Source organism: Zootoca vivipara, chromosome 15 (assembly GCF_965207765.1).
Source record: "Zootoca vivipara chromosome 15, rZooViv2.hap1.1, whole genome shotgun sequence".
In the NCBI taxonomy this organism is placed as follows: domain Eukaryota; kingdom Metazoa; phylum Chordata; class Lepidosauria; order Squamata; family Lacertidae; genus Zootoca; species Zootoca vivipara.
This window is the reverse complement of record NC_142598.1, coordinates 22,164,230-22,185,223: the sequence shown is the minus strand read 5'-3', so window position 1 is coordinate 22,185,223 and position 20,994 is coordinate 22,164,230. Positions and strand designations below refer to the sequence as shown.

Sequence of the window (20,994 nt, the reverse complement as noted above, 5' to 3'; positions counted from 1 at the left end):
CAGCTAGACGCTCAAGGATTTAAAGTGGTGTTTGCAAACTCTCGGTGTGAAATTCTTCGAGATAACAAACTCATTCTTTATGCTAAGTGTGTTGATGGTTTATATGTATTGCCTTTTGTTACAGGTACAGCTGCTGGAGCAACTAAAGAAACTGAAAAGGCATGCTGTAATATATCAGTAGATAAGAATGAGAAATTGCATAACCATTGTATTCATGATTATCATCGTTTGTTTGGTCATTTGCATTTCCAGGCAGTAGGTAAAATGCAAAATATGGTTGAGGGCATGAAAGTTCAAAAGTGTCCTTATCATATGAAATGTGTCTCATGTGCAGAGAACAAAATTAAGCAAGCTCCCAAAGGTACAAAATCTGGGAGGGAGGTTAAGAAACCTTATGAGATTGTGCATGCAGACTTGGTTGGACCTCTAGCGCTCTCTAGAGGAAACTCATGTTATTTTTTGGTTCTGATAGATGCCTATTCTAGATATGTTTGGGTCTATATGTTACAAAAGAAGTCTGAAGCCTTCTCTAAGTTTCAAAAATTTTGTGCATGGCTCAGGAATGTTCACGATGAGCATGTACGTTGTCTTTTTACTGACAGGGGTGGAGAATTTTGTTCAGAACAGTTTGAAAACTTTACTGCTGAACAGGGCATAGAGCACATGACTGCCACGCCCAGATCTCCATGGCAGAATGGTTTATGTGAAAGAGTAAACCAGACCTTGCAACAAGGAATTAAAACTCTGTTGCATGATTCAGGCCTACCCAACCCCTTCTGGGCTGAAGCTCTATCGTGTTTCACCTATATTTACAACCGCAGATATCAATCAGCCATTGATTGCACCCCATACGAAATGCTGTTCAAAAGGAAACCGTTTGTAAAACATTTAAAAATTTTCGGTTCTGAAGTTTGGGTGCACACTCTGCAAGGTGACAAACTGAGCAAATCTGGTCAACATGGCATTTTTCTAGGTTATGAAAAAGGTTCCTATCGTGTGCTGATGACAGACACAAACACAATTAGGCTGACCAGAAGCATGGATTGTAATCCAAAATGGGACAAAGTTGGCATTTTTCAATGTCATCCCATTTCAGATGATGAGGTGGTGAAACCAATTAACAAAGAGGCAAACCCTGTAACTGATGCTGATGGTAGCACAGATTCTGACACTGATACAGATGATCAGAATGAAAAGACCTCTCTTAAGATATCAGATGGGTCTGACACTGATCTAGAGGTAGAATCTTTGCCAGATACAGGTCACCATTCTCCCAAGGAGGAGGAACCAGACCCAGAGGATCCCAGAGTATTGCGTAGATCTGAGAGAACTACCAAGGGACAAGCACCTAAACGATTTTCTAAAGAATTTGCTAAAGCTGCTATTTCAGATATGGCTACCACTAGGAACCCAAACTCAGTTTTTGAACCAACTAACTACAAAGAGGTTCAAAATTTACCTGAAAAAGATGCTGAACCTTGGCTTAACGCCATGAAAGCTGAATTGAATTCCCTAAAGCAAAATGACACGTGGGAATTGGTTCCAGCAGAACCAGGCATGAAACTTGTAGACAGCAGGTGGATTTACAAAACCAAGACTGATCAGACTGGTAAAGTGGTCAGATATAAAGCCAGATTAGTTGCACGTGGTTTTTCTCAAGTTCCTGATCAGGACTATCATGAGACATATTCACCGACAGTCAAATTTGAGACAGTTAGGCTGTTGATGAAAATTGCTGCAGAAGAGGGCATGACCATATCTCATCATGACGTAAATACTGCGTTTTTGTACGGAATTCTCAACGAGAGTATTTACATGTCACCGCCAGATGGAGTGCAGATAAAAAAGGGAATGGTGTGTAAATTAAAAAAATCCCTGTATGGTCTAAAACAAAGCGCTCGATGCTGGCACACTAAGCTGACAGAAGTGCTGTTTTCCTTAGGTTTCAAGCAAGGAAAGGCTGATTCTTGTGTTTTTGTTAAAGAATCTAACCAGCACAAATTGTACTGCATTTGTTTTGTGGATGATATTTTGTTTTTCTGGAAGGATGCAAATATTTACAAAACCACTCTTGCAAAACTGCAAAAGCATTTTGATATGAAAGACCTAGGGGAAGTCAGCAATTATCTCTCACTGGAAGTAGAGAGAAATAAGCAAGGTGATGTTTTGCTGCATCAATCACGTAAGATAAATGATGTGATTGAAAAATTAAATCTGACAGATGCCAATTCTGTAGACACCCCCATGGTCACAGGGTACCAACATGATACTAATGCTAATGTTTTTCCTGACACTACATTGTTCAGAAGTGTGTTGGGTAAACTTAGTTTTATAGCAAGGTGCACAAGACCAGACATTGCTGTTAGCGTAAATTTGCTCAGCAGATATGTAAATCAACCTACAGTGCAAGACTGGAAGGCACTGAAACGCATAGTTAGGTATTTAAAAGGCACTATGCATTACAGGTTGAAGCTTACTAGCCAAAAATCTGGAGGTCTTGAGATCTATGCCGATGCCAGTTTTGGTAGTGATACAACTGATGGCAAGAGCACCTCAGGTGTGTGTTATTTGTACAATCAGTGCCTATTTGATTGGTCTTGTAAGAAACAGGCAACAATAAGCATGAGTTCATGTGAAGCAGAACTCAACGCTTTAAATTTTTCCCTCATGAATGTAGAGTGGTTATTGCAACTATGTGAGGATATGAGAGTTAAAATTTGTTGTCCAATTCAAGTTTATCAGGACAACAAAGCCTGCATAGAACTAATCCATTCAGAAGGGTGCAAGCAAAGAACAAAACATTTGCTAATCAAATTGCACCGTGCCAGAGAATGCATTCAGAAGGGAGTTGTAAAAGTCTCATATATGCCAGGGAAAGAAATACCTGCTGATGCTTTGACTAAAGCTGTTAATAAGGAACAACTTGGTATATATGTAAAGAAATTGCTTTTGTGCTAGATTTTCATAATGGTCAGAATGAAAAGGGGGAGGTTGTGAGCATTTTCACCCCTCCCATTCTGAAAATCTGGTGATATCTGCTGTTGGGAGGGAACAGTTAGGAATTGTTACTTTGTTGTTTTTCAGTCCTGACTCTGCTCTCTGCCGTGTGCTGTGTGCAGTTTAATATCTTCTGTAGACAAGATGGCTAAGTGAGAGGCTGTAACACTCACAAAGCCAGATCTGTAAATATGCAGTAGTTAATAGAAATAAATGAGGAATGTTTTGAAACCTCTACAAATGCTTCTGCTGTTTACTGCTGATTTGGTGCTCATAAAGCCCAGTTATGAGTCCATGATTCCCGGGTGTATGCTGAAGGTGTTCCAGACGTCCTGCCCAGGCATAGGGGCCTAAGAAGACCTGGACAGATCCTGGCATTTACCCACACTTCCATGGTTTTAAGCTTGGTAATGATTTCCAATTCAGCAACTTCTCTTTCCAGTCTGTTCCTGAAATTTCTCTGTAATAAAACAGCTGCTTTGAGATCTTGTATAGAATGTCCTGGGAGATTGAAGTGTTCTCCTACTGGTTTTTCAGTCTTATGGTTCCTGATGTCAGATTTATGTCCATTTATCCTTTGGCGTAGGGTTTGGCCTGTTTGTCCAATATAGAGAGCTGAATACAGCTGCCATGGGCTCCTTTGGGAGGGTAAGTGAAAAATAAATTTATTTTTCAATAATAATCATCAGTGCTTTTTTCTGGGGGGACACAGGGGTACACATACCCATAAGCATTTTGTGAATCTAACTTTGGCCTCATTGAGGGGCAGTACCTATCTCAATATGAGTAGGAAAATGAGAGTACCCCTAAACATATTTTTAGGGGGAAAAGCACTGATAAGAATAATAAGAATAACAACAACAACAACAATAATAAAACAGCTGAAGAGAGACAACCGTTTTACCAGAGAGCTGAAGGCTCCTAGTAGCAACAGTTACCCATGCTGTGATAATGTTTAGAATTGACCGCTGTAATGTGTTATGTGTAGGGCTGTATTTTGGAAAGTTTAATTCATTCAGAATGCAGCTACCAGGTGGTGACCGGTCAGTGGGAACCTGCCTTGCCAGTACTTGAAAGATCTTCACTGGTCTCCAGTTCATTTCCAGGCACAATTCAAAGTGCTTGTGTTTACCTTTAAAGCCCTATATGGCTTGGGGCCCAGGTACCTGAATGAATACCTGTTTCCATATTAATCTATGTATGAGGTCATCTTTGGATGCTCTTCTCCAAGTAACCCCATCAGTTGAGATAAGGAGAATGGTGACCTGGGAAGGTACTTTCTCAGTGGTGGTGCCCAACTTGTGGAATTCCCTCCCCAGAGAGGCCCGCCTGGCACCAACATTGTTATATTTTTGGCACCAGGGGAATGCATCCCCTTCCCCCTCCCCGGCTTTTTCATGTATTTTTCTTTATTTCCCAACATACTACGTATGTTTTATTTGTGTAGTTTCTCTTATTTTTGTTAACCATCCTGGGAGCTCCACTGATGGGTAGTACCGTATATAAATTAATGGATGAATGAATGAACAAACATCCGTGTGTTCTATCACCCAACTTTTTCCTCTGGTGAACAGTTCTTGCAGGTTTTTTTTTCCTTTCCCAAATCTGTCAAACCTATTTGGCACAATGGGACAGAATAATAATAATAATAATAATAATAATAATAATAATAATAATAATAATTTATTATTTATACCCTACCCATCTGGCTGGGCTTCCCCTGCCACTCTGGGCAGCTTCCAACAAACATTAAAATACATCAAATATCACAGATTTAAAACTTCCCTAAACAGGGCTGCCTTTAGGTATTTTTTTAATGTCAGGTAGTTGTTTATCTCTCTGACCTCTGATGGGAGGGTGTTCCACAGGGCGGGTGCCACAACCGAGAAGGCCCTATGCCTGGTTCCCTGTAGCTTTGCTTCTCGCAGTGAGGGAACCACCAGAAGGCCCTCGGCGCTGGACCTCAGTGTCTGGGCAGAACAATGGGGGTGGAGATGCTCCTTCAGGTATACTGGACCGAGGCAGACGAAATAAACATGTAGACTGTGAGAAGTGGTGCCCATCTCAAGCCACTTCCAACTTTCTTAAAAAAAAACTATCTTCTGTCTCCAACCACTTAAGCTGCAATCCTTTAACCACAAATTGGGGAGTCACTTCCACTGAACCTAATGGGGCTTACTTCCAAGTACGCATGTGTAGGATTCCAGTTATTCCAATAGGAAACATTTGTTGCAGACAAATACTGCGCTCTTGAGGGGCCCTGCACATATTGTGACCTACCAAGTTGAATTGAATCCACCAGTCTTGTATTGTCTGACCAAATATTTGATGCCGCCCTTGTTTTTGCAGTCCCAGGCAGGCAGCAAAGACAGGAGGCTCATCAAGTATTGGCAGGAAGGACAGTGGCACCATTTATGTCTACTTTCCTTCCTTCCTTACAATTTATACCACATAGCAAGCATCACTGTTAATGGCTTCTGAGCTGCATATATGTCCTGGACTCGCTGGACGCAGAGTAACGGGAGGCACCTGCCGGGGAACCCCCAAGGGAGCCCCCAGGGGATTGGTGGTGAGATGACAATGAGTCATCAGAGGAAGAAGAGGGAGCAGACTGGGAGGAGGAGGTGTCGGAAGCTGAAGATGGAACAGGGTTTAGTGAGCAGGAAGAGTCTGTGGCAGAGAGCAGTCCAGAATGAGAGGCAGAAGCAAAGACTGGTGAGGAGGGGGACCAAGGGGCAGAGATGAGGCAGGCTGCTGAAGAAGCCAGGGAGTCCCCCCTCCCTCCTGCTGTGACCAGCTGCCCTTCCCTCTGGTGTCCCAGAACCTGAAGAGGAATGAAAAGAGTGGAGCAAAGAGAGACAAGACAAAGGAACCTCATGTTGCTGGGAAAGGAACCAGGGGTGGAGTTGTAGAAGCGGTGGGAAGGCGAGGACCTTCTGTCCTTGCAACTGCCTCATCTGAGCAAGACCTACTGGGAAGAGTTGCAGTGATCACTAGGCCTGAGCTGTTTTGGTTTCCTCGAATAAAGAGTTAACTTCACTGACGCCAGCTGCTTCATTGCTGACCTGCGCCTGACTCCAGCTCCTGACAATACAGCTGCATGGGTTCACAAATTACTTGAGCCTGCCCTTGAAGGTGTTGCAGTTTGGCTGAGCCAGCGTTTTCTGCAGCAGCTTCCTCACAGCTCCTTTGATTTCTTTGTTCCTGAGACTGTAAATCAGCGGGTAAAGCAAGGGAGTGATGTTGGTGTAGACAAGAGACACCATCTTGTCCCGGCCTGGAGTGTAGCTGGACTTGGGCCGGACATACATGAAGGTGGCGCAGCCATAGTGTAAGACTGTGACAGCCAGGTGTGAGGCGCAAGTGGAGAAGGCTTTGCCCCGGCCAGCCGAGTCCCGGATGCGCATCACAGCCACTGAGATGCAGGTGTAGGATGCGAAGATAAGCAGGAAGGGGAACAGGAGGAGGATCACGCAGGCTGCAAGGAGGGGTAGCTCACTGACGTAGCTCTTTGTGCAGGCCAGGTGGAGCATAGCAGGGACATCGCAAAAGAAATGGTCAATGCGGCGGGAGCTGCAGAAAGGCAGGCGGAAGACAGCCACGGTGAGGCCCAGTGAGACCACAAAGCCCCCGAGGCAGCAGATGATAGCAAGCTGAAGGCAGATGCCCTGGCTCATCACTGTCACGTAGTGCAGGGGCCGGCAGATGGCCACGTAGCGATCGTACGACATAGCTGCAAGGAGGAAGCATTCAGCGCCGCCCAGGGCTACAAAGAAATGCATTTGGGTCGCACACCCCACAAAGGAAATGGTGCTCGGCACTGGGCTGGGCAGGTCAGCCAACGTCTTGGGAACAATGACCAGGGTGTAACAGAGCTCGATGGCAGAGAGCTGGCAAAGGAAAAACAGCATGGGAGGACGGGAGGGCTCGGCAGCCACTGCCAGGAGGATGAGAAGATTTCCTGCAAGGGTGACCAAATGCACCATGAGGAAGAGGTAAAAGAGGAAGGTCCGCAGCGGGAGCAAGTCAGAGAATCCGAGGAGCAGGAATTCCATAGTTCCACCAGATGAAGTATGGTTACCCCTCTCCATGCAGTTTCCACATTATACCTGCAGCAAAAAGAATGGGAAGCCAGAGCACAAAATGTAAGACGAGAGAAGCCAACAGCTGCTGTGTGCGCAGTCTTGTGTGCAGCCAATGGACCTTTCCTGTTGCCAACACTCTCGTAGGAAGCAGCCCCCCTGCCCATGAAACCCCCTTTTGCGTCAGCTCGGTTGTGTCCTCAGTGAGAGCAGCTGCCATGATTCCCAGGTAAATGTCACATGACATGCAAGGACAGTCCAAATTTCTTTAAACTGGGAAACACTTTTGACTCTAGAGAAGAGTTGGTCATTGAAATTCTACTCAGTATTGATCCAAAGTAGATTCCAACGTATAGTTAGCAGAGTAAAAACTTAAAACATGTTGCAGGATTCCCGAGAGAGAGAGAAAGAGAGAGAGAGAGAGAGAGAGAGAGGGAAATCTAGGCTCCGTCTGGCCTCACTGTTATAGTCAGTATGACCTTGACAGAAAGAGATAACAGAACCAGTTTAAACCAGCTGTACTCAGCTTCTCTGAAGGAATAACCCAAACATCATGTAACCTTCTTTCACACAGAGAAGCTTCCAGAACCCTCTTGAATTAAGTAGATTAGGAAAGATCTCTACACATCGGATCAATACTTTCTGTACTGTACTAAGAAATGCAAACTGACACTATTGGCAACCAATGGCAGAATCTAGCCCCTGAAACAACTTAACATGTTCCTACCATCTGTTAATTATCATACAGTGGTACCTCGACTTACGAAGATGATCCATTCTGGGGCGCTCTTCGGTTGTCGAAGCGCTCATTCTGCGCATGTGCGCAGCGAAAAAACTTCCGGGTTTGTCGACTTCGGAAGTCGAAACCTTTGGAAGTCGAGTCAGTTGGATGTCGAGGTACCACTGTATAGGAAAAGATTTTGCTCACTTCCCTTTGTAAGGAAAGGTAGTACAGTAATGAGAACCCATGCTATTTTGAAGAATTGTTTTGTTGTTATTACCTCACCGGTATTAAAGAAAGGCAACAGGCCACGACCATGGGGCCTCTTCAGAACATTCAGGAAGACCAGGACTGTCTCAAATTGGAAAATGGAAAAATTGGAAAATATTGGCTGTTTTGCTTTCATTATATTTGGGGTGAGGCTAAATTATTTTGCAGGAGGAGAATCTGAATGGCTGCCATTGTGTTCTTCCAAGAAAGTCCTGTTCTGAGGTGCTTTTTGAGCATCGGGGAAATAAAAAATGTCTGCCTCCTTTGTCACTCATCTACACTTGTCTCCTGCCTAGAAATCATGGGTCTGAGAGGCGTTCTGCTAATCCCATGCTTTCTAGGCACAGGTCTGAGTGATTTTCTGTTTCTCCCATCACTCTCTCCCCAAGAAAACCTGCTCTTTACTGCTGAATTGGAGCAAATGTCAGTCCATGAGAAACCCAAAGGACATTTGCTTCGACTGAGTGGTGAACAGCAGGTTTTTCCAGGAGAAAGTGGCAGGGTGAGTGGAAGCATGGACAAGCCCTATTATTGAGGTACACTATTATATTGGGGCAGCAGTTCAATCTACACAGAAAATAGTGTAAAACTCCCCAAAACTGCAGTCTTCATGCCTATCTACTCATAAGCCTTTGAGTTCAGTTGTGAGAGTTAACTCCCAATTAAACATGCTCATGAATCAGTGCAATTATTCAGCAAAACAACACTGGGGACAATGTGGGAGGAGATAATTGCATGAAAACATTTCCCCATTAATTTCTGGGTAGATTTCAAGAAATGTTGGCTGAATCATTGTTTTCCAGCATTTCTAGAAGCACATTTGTTCCTCAGCCTCCTGTCAATTGATGAAATCATACCATCAAAGCACATATGCTTTGATCTTATTTCTAGCCTCAGGATTAATGATAGGGGGAATATAGTGGCTTCCAAATTTAAAATCCCTGGTCTAGAGGTCACACGTAACATATTAAACTTACCTGTGAACTGAAGAAGAAGAAGAAGAAGAAGAAGAAGAAGAAGAAGAAGAAGAAGAAGAAGAAGAAGAAGAAGAAGAAGAAGAAGAAGAAGAAGAAGAGATTACAGCAACAATTACAACAACAACAACAACAACAACAACAAACAACAATACAAGGACAGTGAATGGGAACATTCTCAAAAATATTGCACAGTGAAACCATAACAATAACACAGGTGTTACTGTATTCACAGAACCCAAAATTTAAAAGGATTAAAAACAGCAGTTTCACTTCCTAAAAAGAAAGCAGAACTAAACAAAAAAATGCCCCCTCCCCATGTAGAGATGGATGAATCTGCCAATTTTGATTCCCCTTAGGTTCTAATTTTTTAATCTTAAATTTGGTTTGTCTCTTATCCACATCAAGCTGCCATTAAAAAACAACTTTTTAGTGTGCATTTATCATAATATAAACATATTAAAGTTTTGGTATGTGCCTATTTTTGTACTGACATGTTCTTGTATGTTATTTTCACTAACCTCCCTCAATATTTGGATTTCTGTACACATTTTTGGGTTGGGGGATTCCACCACAAAATTCGGAGAAGTGTGAATTTAAAAGGATCTCTGTGATTTGGTGTGTGTGTGTGTGTGTGTGTGTGTGTGTGTGTGTGTGTGTAGGGGATGTATGAATGAGAAAGGTTTGCATTAAATTGTTAACCGAACCAAATTACTTCCCCAACCCTATGTCACAACCTCCCTCTTATTCCCTGACATATAAACTTTTTCCCCTTCATGGATCAATGCTTTGTCGTGGCAAAGGGGCTTGAATAACTCAGAGAAGCTATGAGCTATGCCATGCAGGGCCACCCAAGATGGACAGGTCATAGTGGAGAGTTTTGACTAAACGTGATCCATCTGGGGAAGGAACTGGCAAGCCACTCCAGTATCCATGCCAAGAAAACTCCATGGACAAACATGAGTTTGACCAAACTGCGGGAGGCAGTGCAAGACAGGAGTGCCTGGCATGCTATGGTCCATGGGGTCACGAAGAGTCGGACACGACTATATGACTAAACAACAACATAAACTTTTTAGACATAGTCAAATGTTCATAGAAACAACTTCCATGTTGGGATTCTCAGGGTGCACGATGTGACTGTCCAACATCACATTGCCTGTCAAACACTGACAGATATTTAAACAAAAGATATCTGTATCTAATAAAGCTAGTAATTATACACATGTTCAAACACTCTTCATTGTCTCAGTGTCAGTTTCTGTTCCCATGGGGGAGGCATGGCTTAATTACTAGTCTCCTTTTAAAAATTATTCTTATACAGTAATGATATAAGGCAGATGGGAAAGATACAAGGATACCACAGTAATTACAGCTCTCCCCACTTCTTAGGAATTGACATAAGGGCAATGATATTGATATAACACTAAAGTGCTGTTTGAAATCTTTGGTTTGATTCCATTTCAGCTAGTTGAAGAAAAGCCACACCTTAGCAGAGTTAAAGGGGTTTAATGTGGCAGCAACCTAAACTGGTCCTGGTGAAGAGATTAATATGGCTCTACATGCATTGGGTTTTCTGTAATAAGCTTTATTTCCTATCTGTCACCCACTTCTGTTTTGAGTCCCATTCTGCTACATTTGGTAAACTGTGGGGTAAGAAACAAACTAAACCCCTGTGTAGGAAACACTGAAGTGAAACCAAAAACTGGGCAACACATGAACCAAAATTCAAACGAACAGAATGTATTTACAACATATGTAATATCAAAAACAAGACTAGAACCCGAACATATCTAATACAATCCACATGAAAACAAATCCTATAGGTCTCTGAAAGTCCCTGTTGATATGAATGGAACCAAATGGCAGAAAGTCATTCAATAAGAAACAAGCTGAAAAGCTTTGTATTGCAAAGTTCCAAAATACCGGTAGCTAAAGTAGTCAGCGAACTTGTCGTATTCCAAAGTTCCAAAGTAGCTGAATTAGTCAACAAACTTGTCGGACAGTGTTTCCGGAATGTCACACTGTTTCGTGAGAACTACTTCAGCGCAGAAACAGAAAATTGACAGTGTCTGTCACTGTGGGGTAACAGATTTTTAGGAAGGGATAGCAGCATGCTATCCTAAACTGGTCCTGATGAAAAACGTACTTTCGCTCTGCATGCATTATTGGGTTTTCTATAGAATTGTAGAGTTGGAAGGGACCACGAGGGTTATCTAGTCCAACCCCCTGCAAGGCAGGAATCTTTTTGCCCAACATGGGGCTCAAACCTACAACCCTGAGATTAAAAGACTCATATTCTACTGACCGAGCAATAGGCTCTGTCTTAATAGGCTGTAATAAGCTTCGTTTTCTATCTGCCACCCAGATATATCTTGGGCTAATAAACAGAAACCAACCAATTCCTAACTTGCGGGTGTCAGATTTTTAGAGAGGCTTAGTAGCACACCATTTAAAGGAGAATGGTGGCAGACCAAATATGGTGGAGCAACCATGTTCATAGGACATGACACACTCTCTTTGGTGCCATGGAGCCACACTCCTGACACAAGTTTTGATGATGCCTAGATGGGGCTAGAGCAGGTTTGGGGCAACCTCATAGCCAGTTTGACTGCACCATTGCCAAACCCTTGCTCCAGGGGGTCAGCAAACTTTTTCAGCAGGGGGCCGGTCCATTGTCCCTCAGACCTTGTGGGGGGCCGGACTATATTTTGTGGGGGGGGGGGGAATGAACAAATTCCTATGCCCCACAAATAACCCAGAGATGCATTTTAAATAAAAGGACACATTCTACTCATGTAAAAACACGCTGATTCCCAGACCGTCCGCGGGCCGGATTTAGAAGGCGATTGGGCTGGATCCGGCCCCCAGGCCTTAGTTTGCCTACCCATGCCTTGCTTCTACTGGTGCACCATGTGACCCTGACATTGCTGTTACCCCATCCAGGTGAACAGCAGCAAAGGGCAGCTCTGCGGCTCTTTCCCTTCATGGATGCCAGTACTGCTCACATCATCTCTGACCATCGACCATGCTGGAGGGAATGGTTGGGAGGGCCACAGGTGTTCTTAATTTTGATGGCAAGGATCTGAATTCCTTGTCTGCGTAACTAATTCTTCAGATAAGAAAAACAGTGCAGGCAAGACGCTCAATGGGAAAACAAGAAAGCTAAGGGGAAACTTCTGCCCGGTTCGAAAATTACGTGTAACACAGGAAATCTTGTTATAAAATCTCAGCTTCTGTTTTGCCTATGAAAAGCAGCTGCAGAGAGGGGCAGTGATTTGCAGTAGAGAAGCAGTGACTGTGATTTGTGGAGGGCTGTCTTAATCTATCCCCACCTTACTGCCTTTTTCGCTGAAACTCCCGCTATCCAGATCCCAGATGTAAAACTTTTTGGCCTTACCTTCATCATATCTCATATGCTTTTCAATCAGTTGTGCTGAGAGGGTTTGGGACCACAACCTGGACCCCTTTCTCTTCCTGTAGTTTCATCAGCAGAAATATTCTTCTTTCCACAGCAGCAGCCACACATTTCTTATTACTCTTACTTTCGCCTTATATCCAGTGTGCAAAAGAGGAGCTTCCTTCCTCGTTCCCCAGCTTTTCCTGCCCTCCCTTGAGAACCCCCAGAAGAACTGCTAAGCTACTTCAAAGTTCCTTGTAATAAGCAACGAAGCCAAAAAGTTATTGAGAGACCCAGTTTTTCAGCCAGTGGGGATTGTGCTCTACCTTCATTCAAAAAATAAGTAAATCTGAGCTTGGGTTGGCCTCCTGACTCCTGCTAATTTGGATAAAAATGCCTATTTTTGTGTACCTTGGTTGTTGTTTTTAAGCTTGAAATGAATGAACAGCCTCCTCAAGTGAAAAACTGTTTTTATTAAACATTCACTCTTTTAAAAATTATTTTTAAAAAAATCTTTATTAGAAACTGATAATCAGTTTACATAAAACATGAAATGCACACCAAGATTTTCAATAAAAAAATCAGGAGTTAAAAACAAGTTGACCCCAAAAAATAACTCAAGTATACATAAAATCAGCAGTTCAAAATATACATTATTTTAAAAAGAGAAATTGCCTTATTTGTTTACGGGCATTCCTGATTTACTGGCAGGGTGTTTACACATCTTCCTGTTAGTCATTAATTTGTGCCACACTTTTCAATCTTCCATTTTTAACAAGTAGATTTGTTTTGATTCATTCATTTTTAAATTGAGGTGTGCCCAACGATGTCATGGGAAGAATCAATCTTGGTTTCTGTCTATTACAGTAGCTTCTGAGGAAATAGCAAAACAAAACAAAAATATTCCAGAGTTTTCATCAATATTGACCAATTTCTACTGATATATAGTGTCCATTTAATCCTTGGGACACATGAAATGTATTTACATTGTTTATTACTTATGTCACTTATTGTTTAGTGCCTCTGTTATGTATAGCTTTCATATTGGTTATTGGGCACTTAGTCCTGTACTGTTTTGTAATTTCATTGATGCATTGGTTGTTACACATATTTGCATTACACTATAACACATTGTCTTGGGGGTTTTAGTCATCCATTTTGTAAGTATCACATTATTAATTTTGTATTATAATCTTTAAATTTATTGGTCTGTGATAACAACAACAACAACAACAACAACAACAATTTATTTCTTCCCCAGCCACTCTGGGCGGCTTTCAACAGAACATTAAAAACACAATAAAACTTCAAACATTAAAAACTTCCCTAATCAGGGCTGCCTTTGGATAGTTGTTTATTTCCTTGACATCTGATGGGAGGGCATTCCACAGGGTGGGCGCCACCACCGAGAAGGCCATCTGCCTGGTTTGATTACTTTGCTTGTGTTACTGAGGGATCTGTCACTCTGATTTTGCTATAATTATTTCAAGTCACATACAGTAAATTACAAATGCATTCAGAATTTAAAATTGTCTTCCTAGTCCTATCCAGGCAGTCTAAAGAACATGTGAGGGCATGTTGATCCCCTCATTTTTTCTTCCCCCTGCCTGCAGAGCATTTCCTATCAGAAGAAGGGGGAGTGCTGCCACCTGTACACCAACGGGACAAAGCACAAACCCTCCACCGTCCTGAGAAAAACCCTGGATCTCGACCTCAATCTTATTTTATTTTATTCTTTGGTAGATTTACCAAAGTCTTTGGTAGATTTATCAAAGTAAAGAAAAACACACGCCAATAAACAAATTTTTAGAAAGGGGCAAGATTAGACGTGGACCCACAAAGTATTAGTATTAGTATTAATAATAATAATAACAAATTTTTATTTGTGTGTATATGTATATGTGTGTGTGTGTGTGTGTGTGCATACACACACACACACACACACACACATATATATATATGCACATACATATATACACATACACACATATTATTTTGCATATATTTCCAAACATCTTATTGCATTCATTCATTCATATCTTATACAATTTTTTTAGACTTCCCTCTGCCACGCCTGATGATTTCCCCTCTTCGTCACTTAATCTTATATTTCATTATCTTCACTATTACTTATAATAGTCCATAATTAAATGTCCTTCTTAAGTTTTCCCTGCAATATTTCATATAGTCCTCCTTACAGAACTTCTTGTAGTCCTACTAGTGTAATCTGTTGTTCACAGCTGTCTTTCAAATAGTTCCCAAATTTACTCCAATCCTCTAAGAACCTCTGGTCCCGTCGGTTTCGAATTCTTCCTGTCATCTTCTCCAATTCTGCATAGTCCATTAGTTTATTCTGCCACTCCTCTTTTGTTGGAAATTTTTCTTGCTTCCATTTCTATGCCATTAATACACTTGCTGCTGTCGTTGTATTAATAAACAATGTATTATCCTGTCTATTAATGTCTTCACCTACAATGCCCAATAAAAATGCTTCGGTTTTTTGTTTGTTTTTTACAAATGTATATTTCAACATTTTTTTCATTTCATTGTATATCATTTCCCAAAAGCCTTTCACTCTCTTACATTCCCACCACATATGATAAAATGATCCTTCTTTTTCCTTACATTTCCAACATTTATTACTTATTTTATACATTTTAGCTAATTTCAGTGGTGTAATGTACCATCTATACATCATTTCCATCATATTTTCTTTCAGAGCATTACAAGCTGTAAATTTTTTCTCTTCTTTACACAATTTTTCCCAACCTTTTAACTGTATATTATACCCCAAATCCTTGGCCCAATGTATCATAACCGACTTTACCTCTTCATCTTTCAAATGCCATTCCAACAGCAATTTAGACATTTTCAAAGGTATTTTACAATGATTGTTTAATATTTCACTTTCATATTTTGATTTGTTATAATCAAATTCCTTTTCTTTCAAATTTTATTTACTATACATTTTATTGATCTGGCGATAGTGCAACCAATCATTTACATATTCTTTAACCTCCTCATAAGGTTTTATTTTCCACTTATTTCCTTTCTTTCTCACTAATTTTTCATATGTAACCCAGTTTTCACTCATATTTTTTCCCCACACTCATAACTTCCAAATGTGATTCATGGGCGTAGCCAAGATTGGGGGCGGGCGCAGAACCGAGCCATCTACAATGTGATTGGTCAGTTAGTTAAGTATTATTTTTTATTTACTTGATTAAGGGAGGCAGCTGTGCCCCCCCCCCCCCGGCTATGCCCATGTTCCCTTATGTGAAATGATGTACCAGGAATTGCAGCCCCTCCAAAGGTAAAGGACCCCTGACAGTTAAGTCCAGTCGCAAACGACTCTAGGATTGCGGCGCTCATCTTGCTTTACTGATCGAGGGAGCCGACGTTTGTCCACAGACAGTTTTTCCAGGTCATGTGCCCAGCATGACTAAGCCGCTTCTGGCAAAACCAGAGCAGCACACAGAAATGCTGTTTACATTCCCACCGGAGTGGTACCTATTTATCTACTTGCACTTTGATGTGCTTTCGAACTGCTACGGTAGGTTGGCATGAGCAGAGACTGAGCAATGGGAGCTCACCCCGTCGCAGGGATTCGAACTGCCAACTTTCTGATTGGCAAGCCCTAGGCTCTGTGGTTTAGACCACATGTCCCGATGATGGAATAGGATGCCCCTTTTTTCATTGGAGAAATGTTGGGAAGGTATGCGTGCAACACTGGGAAGCCAGGTCAGGAATACAGCCCTGCCTGCACCATCTGGTACTGCTATACATTATATATTTTAATCATCTGATTCATTTTGCTTGCCAGAATGTGCTTTTTACAGGACAGACCAGTGAATTACTGTCTGATTGGCAGCCATAGCGCCACATGTCCATATTTCAGCCTAAAAATGGCTTGCTTGCTGTCCCCACCTCCCCAAGCTAGGCTAGTGTAGTTTATCATTTAGTTTGTTATTAATCTGCTCAATAGTGACTACCTTGGGCCTGGATGCTGTGCTGGAATGACGACAACAAGCCCAGAATTCTCCAGCGGGTGTCACCAGTATTTCAAAAGGTTGCCATTAGCTCAGATGTGCCTGGTGAAATTATTTTTAAAAGGGACCAACCGAGATCAATTAAGAAAATGTCATAATCTGGGTCTCATTAAAAAGTTTGTCTATTAAAACAAAATGGTAATTGCAAATTAAGGGCTCGATTTGGATAAGTACCAAGTCTCTGTAGTCCTCACTGAATTGGCAACTGCTAAGCTGCTCCACTTCCAGGATGAAGTATGGAAGGCTCCAGGGTCTTGTTTAGAGCAATTGAAGTTGAAGTCTACAAATGGTACATTAAACCACTAGCTCTTCCTCTTCTCCCAGTATGGCTGTTGTCGGGGGAGCCTCAATCTCAACCAAAAAACTTCTACATCAAATATGTCAAATAAATCAAATGAATCAAATAAATCGATTAAATCCAATATGTACATCCTTCTTCTGTAAACCGACTTCCACTTGTCTTCCTCCCAGGCGAATACACTCATACCTTTTTACACTGCTTCACTTAATTTCCAAATTTTGATCTATATGGAATATTAAAAGTAAATCCAAGTTTTTATCATAGGGCACTGCCATTAAATTTTTCCCAATTTTGAATAATTTTTTTTATTACTGCTCCCTCTAATGGCATTTGTTAATTTAGCTAATTCCACATAACTTAATAATTTTTCTTGCCATTCTCCAATTTTGGGGGTTTCCTATTTTTTCCAATATTTAGCAAGTAGAATTCTTGCTGCTGCTACTGCGTATAAAAAGATTTTTTCATCCTGTTTATTTATATCTTCCCTCACCATCCCTAATAGAAAAGACTCTGAGCTCTTTTTTATATTATACTTACATTTTTTTTAATTCTTCCAATAAGTCATTCCAAAATATTTTTACTTTGTCGCAGTGCCACCATATATGTATAAATGTCCCCACTTCTTTTTTACATCTCCAGCAGAGTTTGCCTTTTGTCTTGTACATTTTGTGGATTTTCACTGGCGTCAGATACCACTTATAAAACATATTTATCATATTCTCCCTGATTCCCTCAACACAACATGGTCTAACCTTCCTGCAAGCAAACAGAAATCCCAACCAGTTGTTTCCCAGTGTGCTTCAATTTTTTTAAAAATCATTCTGACTGGCAAGAGTGGCTGGGGAAACCCAGCCAGATGGGTGGGGTATAAATATTAAAATTATTATTATTATAAGACCAGAAACCCCCAAGGTGTGCATTTTTAGCAAGGGGCTCTCTATTGGAAGCCCAGAAAAGACTACAAAGTCTAGACTCATCCAGCCTTTATTGACAAAATTTAGATAATAAAAATAATAAAAGATTTTAAAAAGTCTATATAAAAGACAAAACAGGATTTTTATGTGATGAAGTTGGTCTGTGTGCCAAAGATGGCATTCGGTACAACAGGCTAAAAATCTTAAAAGAATCAAATATCCATAGGCCAGTTGACTATCCCCAGAGGTGTAGAGAGATTCTGAAAGCTGTCACCATCTCTGCTAACTGCTATAAGCCCTGATAGCTACAATGAATTTCCATATACATCTGAACATCAGTTGCTGAGGAGGACAATCAATAATGGTCAGCAGTTTCATGCTCTCTTTTTGTGTGTCCAGAGAATCCTTACTGGATGCTGTTAAATACTTTGCTAGACCAGATGGACCTTAGTCTGAATCAGAAATGCAGTCCTTTTTAATGATTCCCACCAATCACAGTTTTGTTCTCTGTAAACCTCTTAAATTCCCCAACCAGTCACTGAAGACCTCCTTGACTTTCTGATTCCTCAAAGTGAAGATGAAGGGACTTAGGAATGGGGTCACTACAGACGTCAAGAGGGCTACCATTTTGTTCATATCTGTGGAGTAGCTCTTGCCAGGCCTCACGTAGATGAAGATAGCAGTGCCATAGCCGATGCCCACCACAACAAGATGTGAGGTGCAGGTGGAGAAGGTCTTCTGCCGACCAGTGTCAGAGGGGATCCTCAGGACGGTGGAGATGATTGCAACGTAGGAGGCTATTATCACAACAAAAGAGCTTAAGACAAACAGAATCGCAAGGAGGAAGTCTCCAAGCTCAATGAGGCGGGTGTCTGAGCAGGAGAGTTTGAGCAAGGGTGCGTTGTCACAGAAGAAGTGGTCGATCTGATTAGAGCTGCAAAAGGATAGCAGGGACCTGAATATGGTTGGGGGAATCATGAAAAGAAAGGGAATCGCCCAGGATCCAAGGGCAAGCTGGATGCAAACTCTGCTGCTCAGGATGACAGAGTAATGCAGAGGGTGGCAAATGGCCACGTAGCGGTCAATTGACATTACAGCCAGCAGAAGGAAGGTTGTGGATCCCAGCGAAAAATAGAAGTAAAATTGAGCCAGGCACCCTCCAAAGGATATAGCGCTTCTTTCCACCATTAGGCCTGCCAACATTCTGGGGACCACAGTGGATGTGACCAGAGTCTCTGCCACAGAGAAATTACACAGGAAGAAATACATAGGTGTGTGAAGACGAGGATCCAGACAGGCCATTGTAACAATAGCAGTATTTCCACCTATCAAAACCAGGTAGAACGCCAGGCATGGTGCAAACAGAACATTCTGCAACCCCCTTGTGGTTGAGAAGCCTATCAGGATGAATTCTGCAGAGTGTGTTTGGTTTCTCATCACCCTGTTTCTTCAACTCTTCTCTCTGAAGGACAAGCAAAATATTCAGATTAGTCTTTGCTGGATAAAGGGAGGGGGGATGGTGGCATCTCTCCTCCCCCCCCCCCCCGCTTTCTCCTGGTGTGGGCCATTGTCACTTTGTCTCTGCATAATCATGCAGAACATATTGAGAGAACGAAAAGGGCAGTGGGGAGAACAAGCACATTATTAACCCCCAAAATAAGGGTAATCTGAAGATAAAACACTTGCGCAGACAGAGAACCAGAAACGTTAACATCATTCATAGGTAAGAAGACAATAACAAAGCTTTAGAGCAGGGGGTCATCATATGTTGCTGCACTATAATTCCTATAATCCCTGACTATTTGCCATGATGGTCGGGGCAACATGGGCTACTCTCTGTCCTAGTACTACTGAAGGAACAAAGAACCTCACTGCGATCAAGACAAAGTTGAAGATTTTCACGATGTCTATCATTTTTAGTTTTGATGCCCAGTTGTATCCCAAAGGGGTCAGAAAAAGGCTACCCTGTTAAGTTATATTGTTTAATTTACTGAAATGGGAATGGCTCTAACTACCGCACAATTGCGCTCATTTCACACGCTAGCAAGGTTATGCTTAAAATTCTACAAGGCAGGCTTAGGCAGTATGTGGACCGAGAACTCCCACCGGAATTAAGATTGCCGGAAGAAATATCAACAACCTCAGATATGCAGATGACACAACCTTGATGGCAGAAAGCGAGGAGGAATTAAAGAACCTTTTAATGAGGGTGAAAGAGGAGAGCGCAAAATATGGTCTGAAGCTCAACATCAAAAAAACCAAGATCATGGCCACTGGTCCCATCACCTCCTGGCAAATAGAAGGGGAAGAAATGGAGGCAGTGAGAGATTTTACTTTCTTGGGCTCCTTGATCACTGCAGATGGTGACAGCAGTCACGAAATTAAAAGACGCCTGCTTCTTGGGAGAAAAGCAATGACAAACCTAGACAGCATCTTAAAAAGCAGAGACATCACTTTGCCGACAAAGGTCCGTATAGTTAAAGCTATGGTTTTCCCAGTAGTGATGTATGGAAGTGAGAGCTGGACCATAAAGAAGGCTGATCGTCGAAGAATTGATGCTTTTGAATTATGGTGCTGGAGGAGACTCTTGAGAGTCCCATGGACTGCTAGAAGATCAAACCTATCCATTCTTAAGGAAATCAGCCCTGAGTGCTCCCTGGAAGGACAGATCGTGAAGCTGAGGCTCCAATACTTTGGCCACCTCATGAGAAGAGAAGAATCCTTGGAAAAGACGCTGATGTTGGGAAAGATTGAGGGCACTAGGAGAAGGGGACGTCAGAGGACAAGGTGGTTGGACAGTGTTCTCGAAGCTACGAACATGAGTTTGACCAAACTGCGGGAGGCAGTGCAAGACAGGAGTGCCTGGCGTGCTATGGTCCATGGGGTCACGAAGAGTCGGACATGACTAAACGACTAAACAACAACAACAACAACAACATTGATGATTGTTGCTAACATGGGGATTTTCCATGAGGCTGAAAGCCGGGGCAAGCACTTTTGAGTTCTTGCTAAATCAATGATTAACTGCTCGTTGTTTCTCTGGTAGCTAACATGTGAGTGGTGTAACCTTAGATCATGTGATAAAGGTATTGAGTTGCTTCTGAGTCATTTTAAACTCAGCGAAGATGTAAAATAAGCTCCCCGGAAGGGAGAGCAAACCACCTGGGGGCTGGAATGTAGGCTGTGAAGAAGGAGACCTTTGCTTATAGGTCAGTTTGGATGATTTCATATTTTGTAAGATGATGAGCCTGGCTAGACAGTGTGCCTGGGTTCACACTTGCCTGGC

The 20,994-nt window shown here is 42.0% G+C and overlaps 2 protein-coding genes across 2 annotated transcripts; both read right to left on the bottom strand.

Moving 5' to 3' along the window:
- Window positions 1–6,110: 6,110 nt before the first annotated feature.
- LOC118075263 (olfactory receptor 10AC1-like) lies at window positions 6,111–7,088 on the bottom strand. Its single transcript, XM_035097166.2, has one exon. The coding sequence runs from the start codon at window positions 7,086–7,088 to the stop codon at window positions 6,111–6,113; it is 978 nt and encodes a 325-aa protein (XP_034953057.1).
- An 11,112-nt stretch (window positions 7,089–18,200) lies between these two features.
- LOC118075264 (olfactory receptor 6V1-like) lies at window positions 18,201–19,145 on the bottom strand. The gene has a single exon (XM_035097167.1). The coding sequence runs from the start codon at window positions 19,143–19,145 to the stop codon at window positions 18,201–18,203; it is 945 nt and encodes a 314-aa protein (XP_034953058.1).
- Window positions 19,146–20,994: the final 1,849 nt, after the last annotated feature.

Coding starts and splice junctions, on each gene's coding strand:
- LOC118075263 (XM_035097166.2), bottom strand. CDS start 7,088: ATGGAGAGGGGTAACCATACTTCATCTGGTGGAACTATGGAATTCCTG.
- LOC118075264 (XM_035097167.1), bottom strand. CDS start 19,145: ATGAGAAACCAAACACACTCTGCAGAATTCATCCTGATAGGCTTCTCA.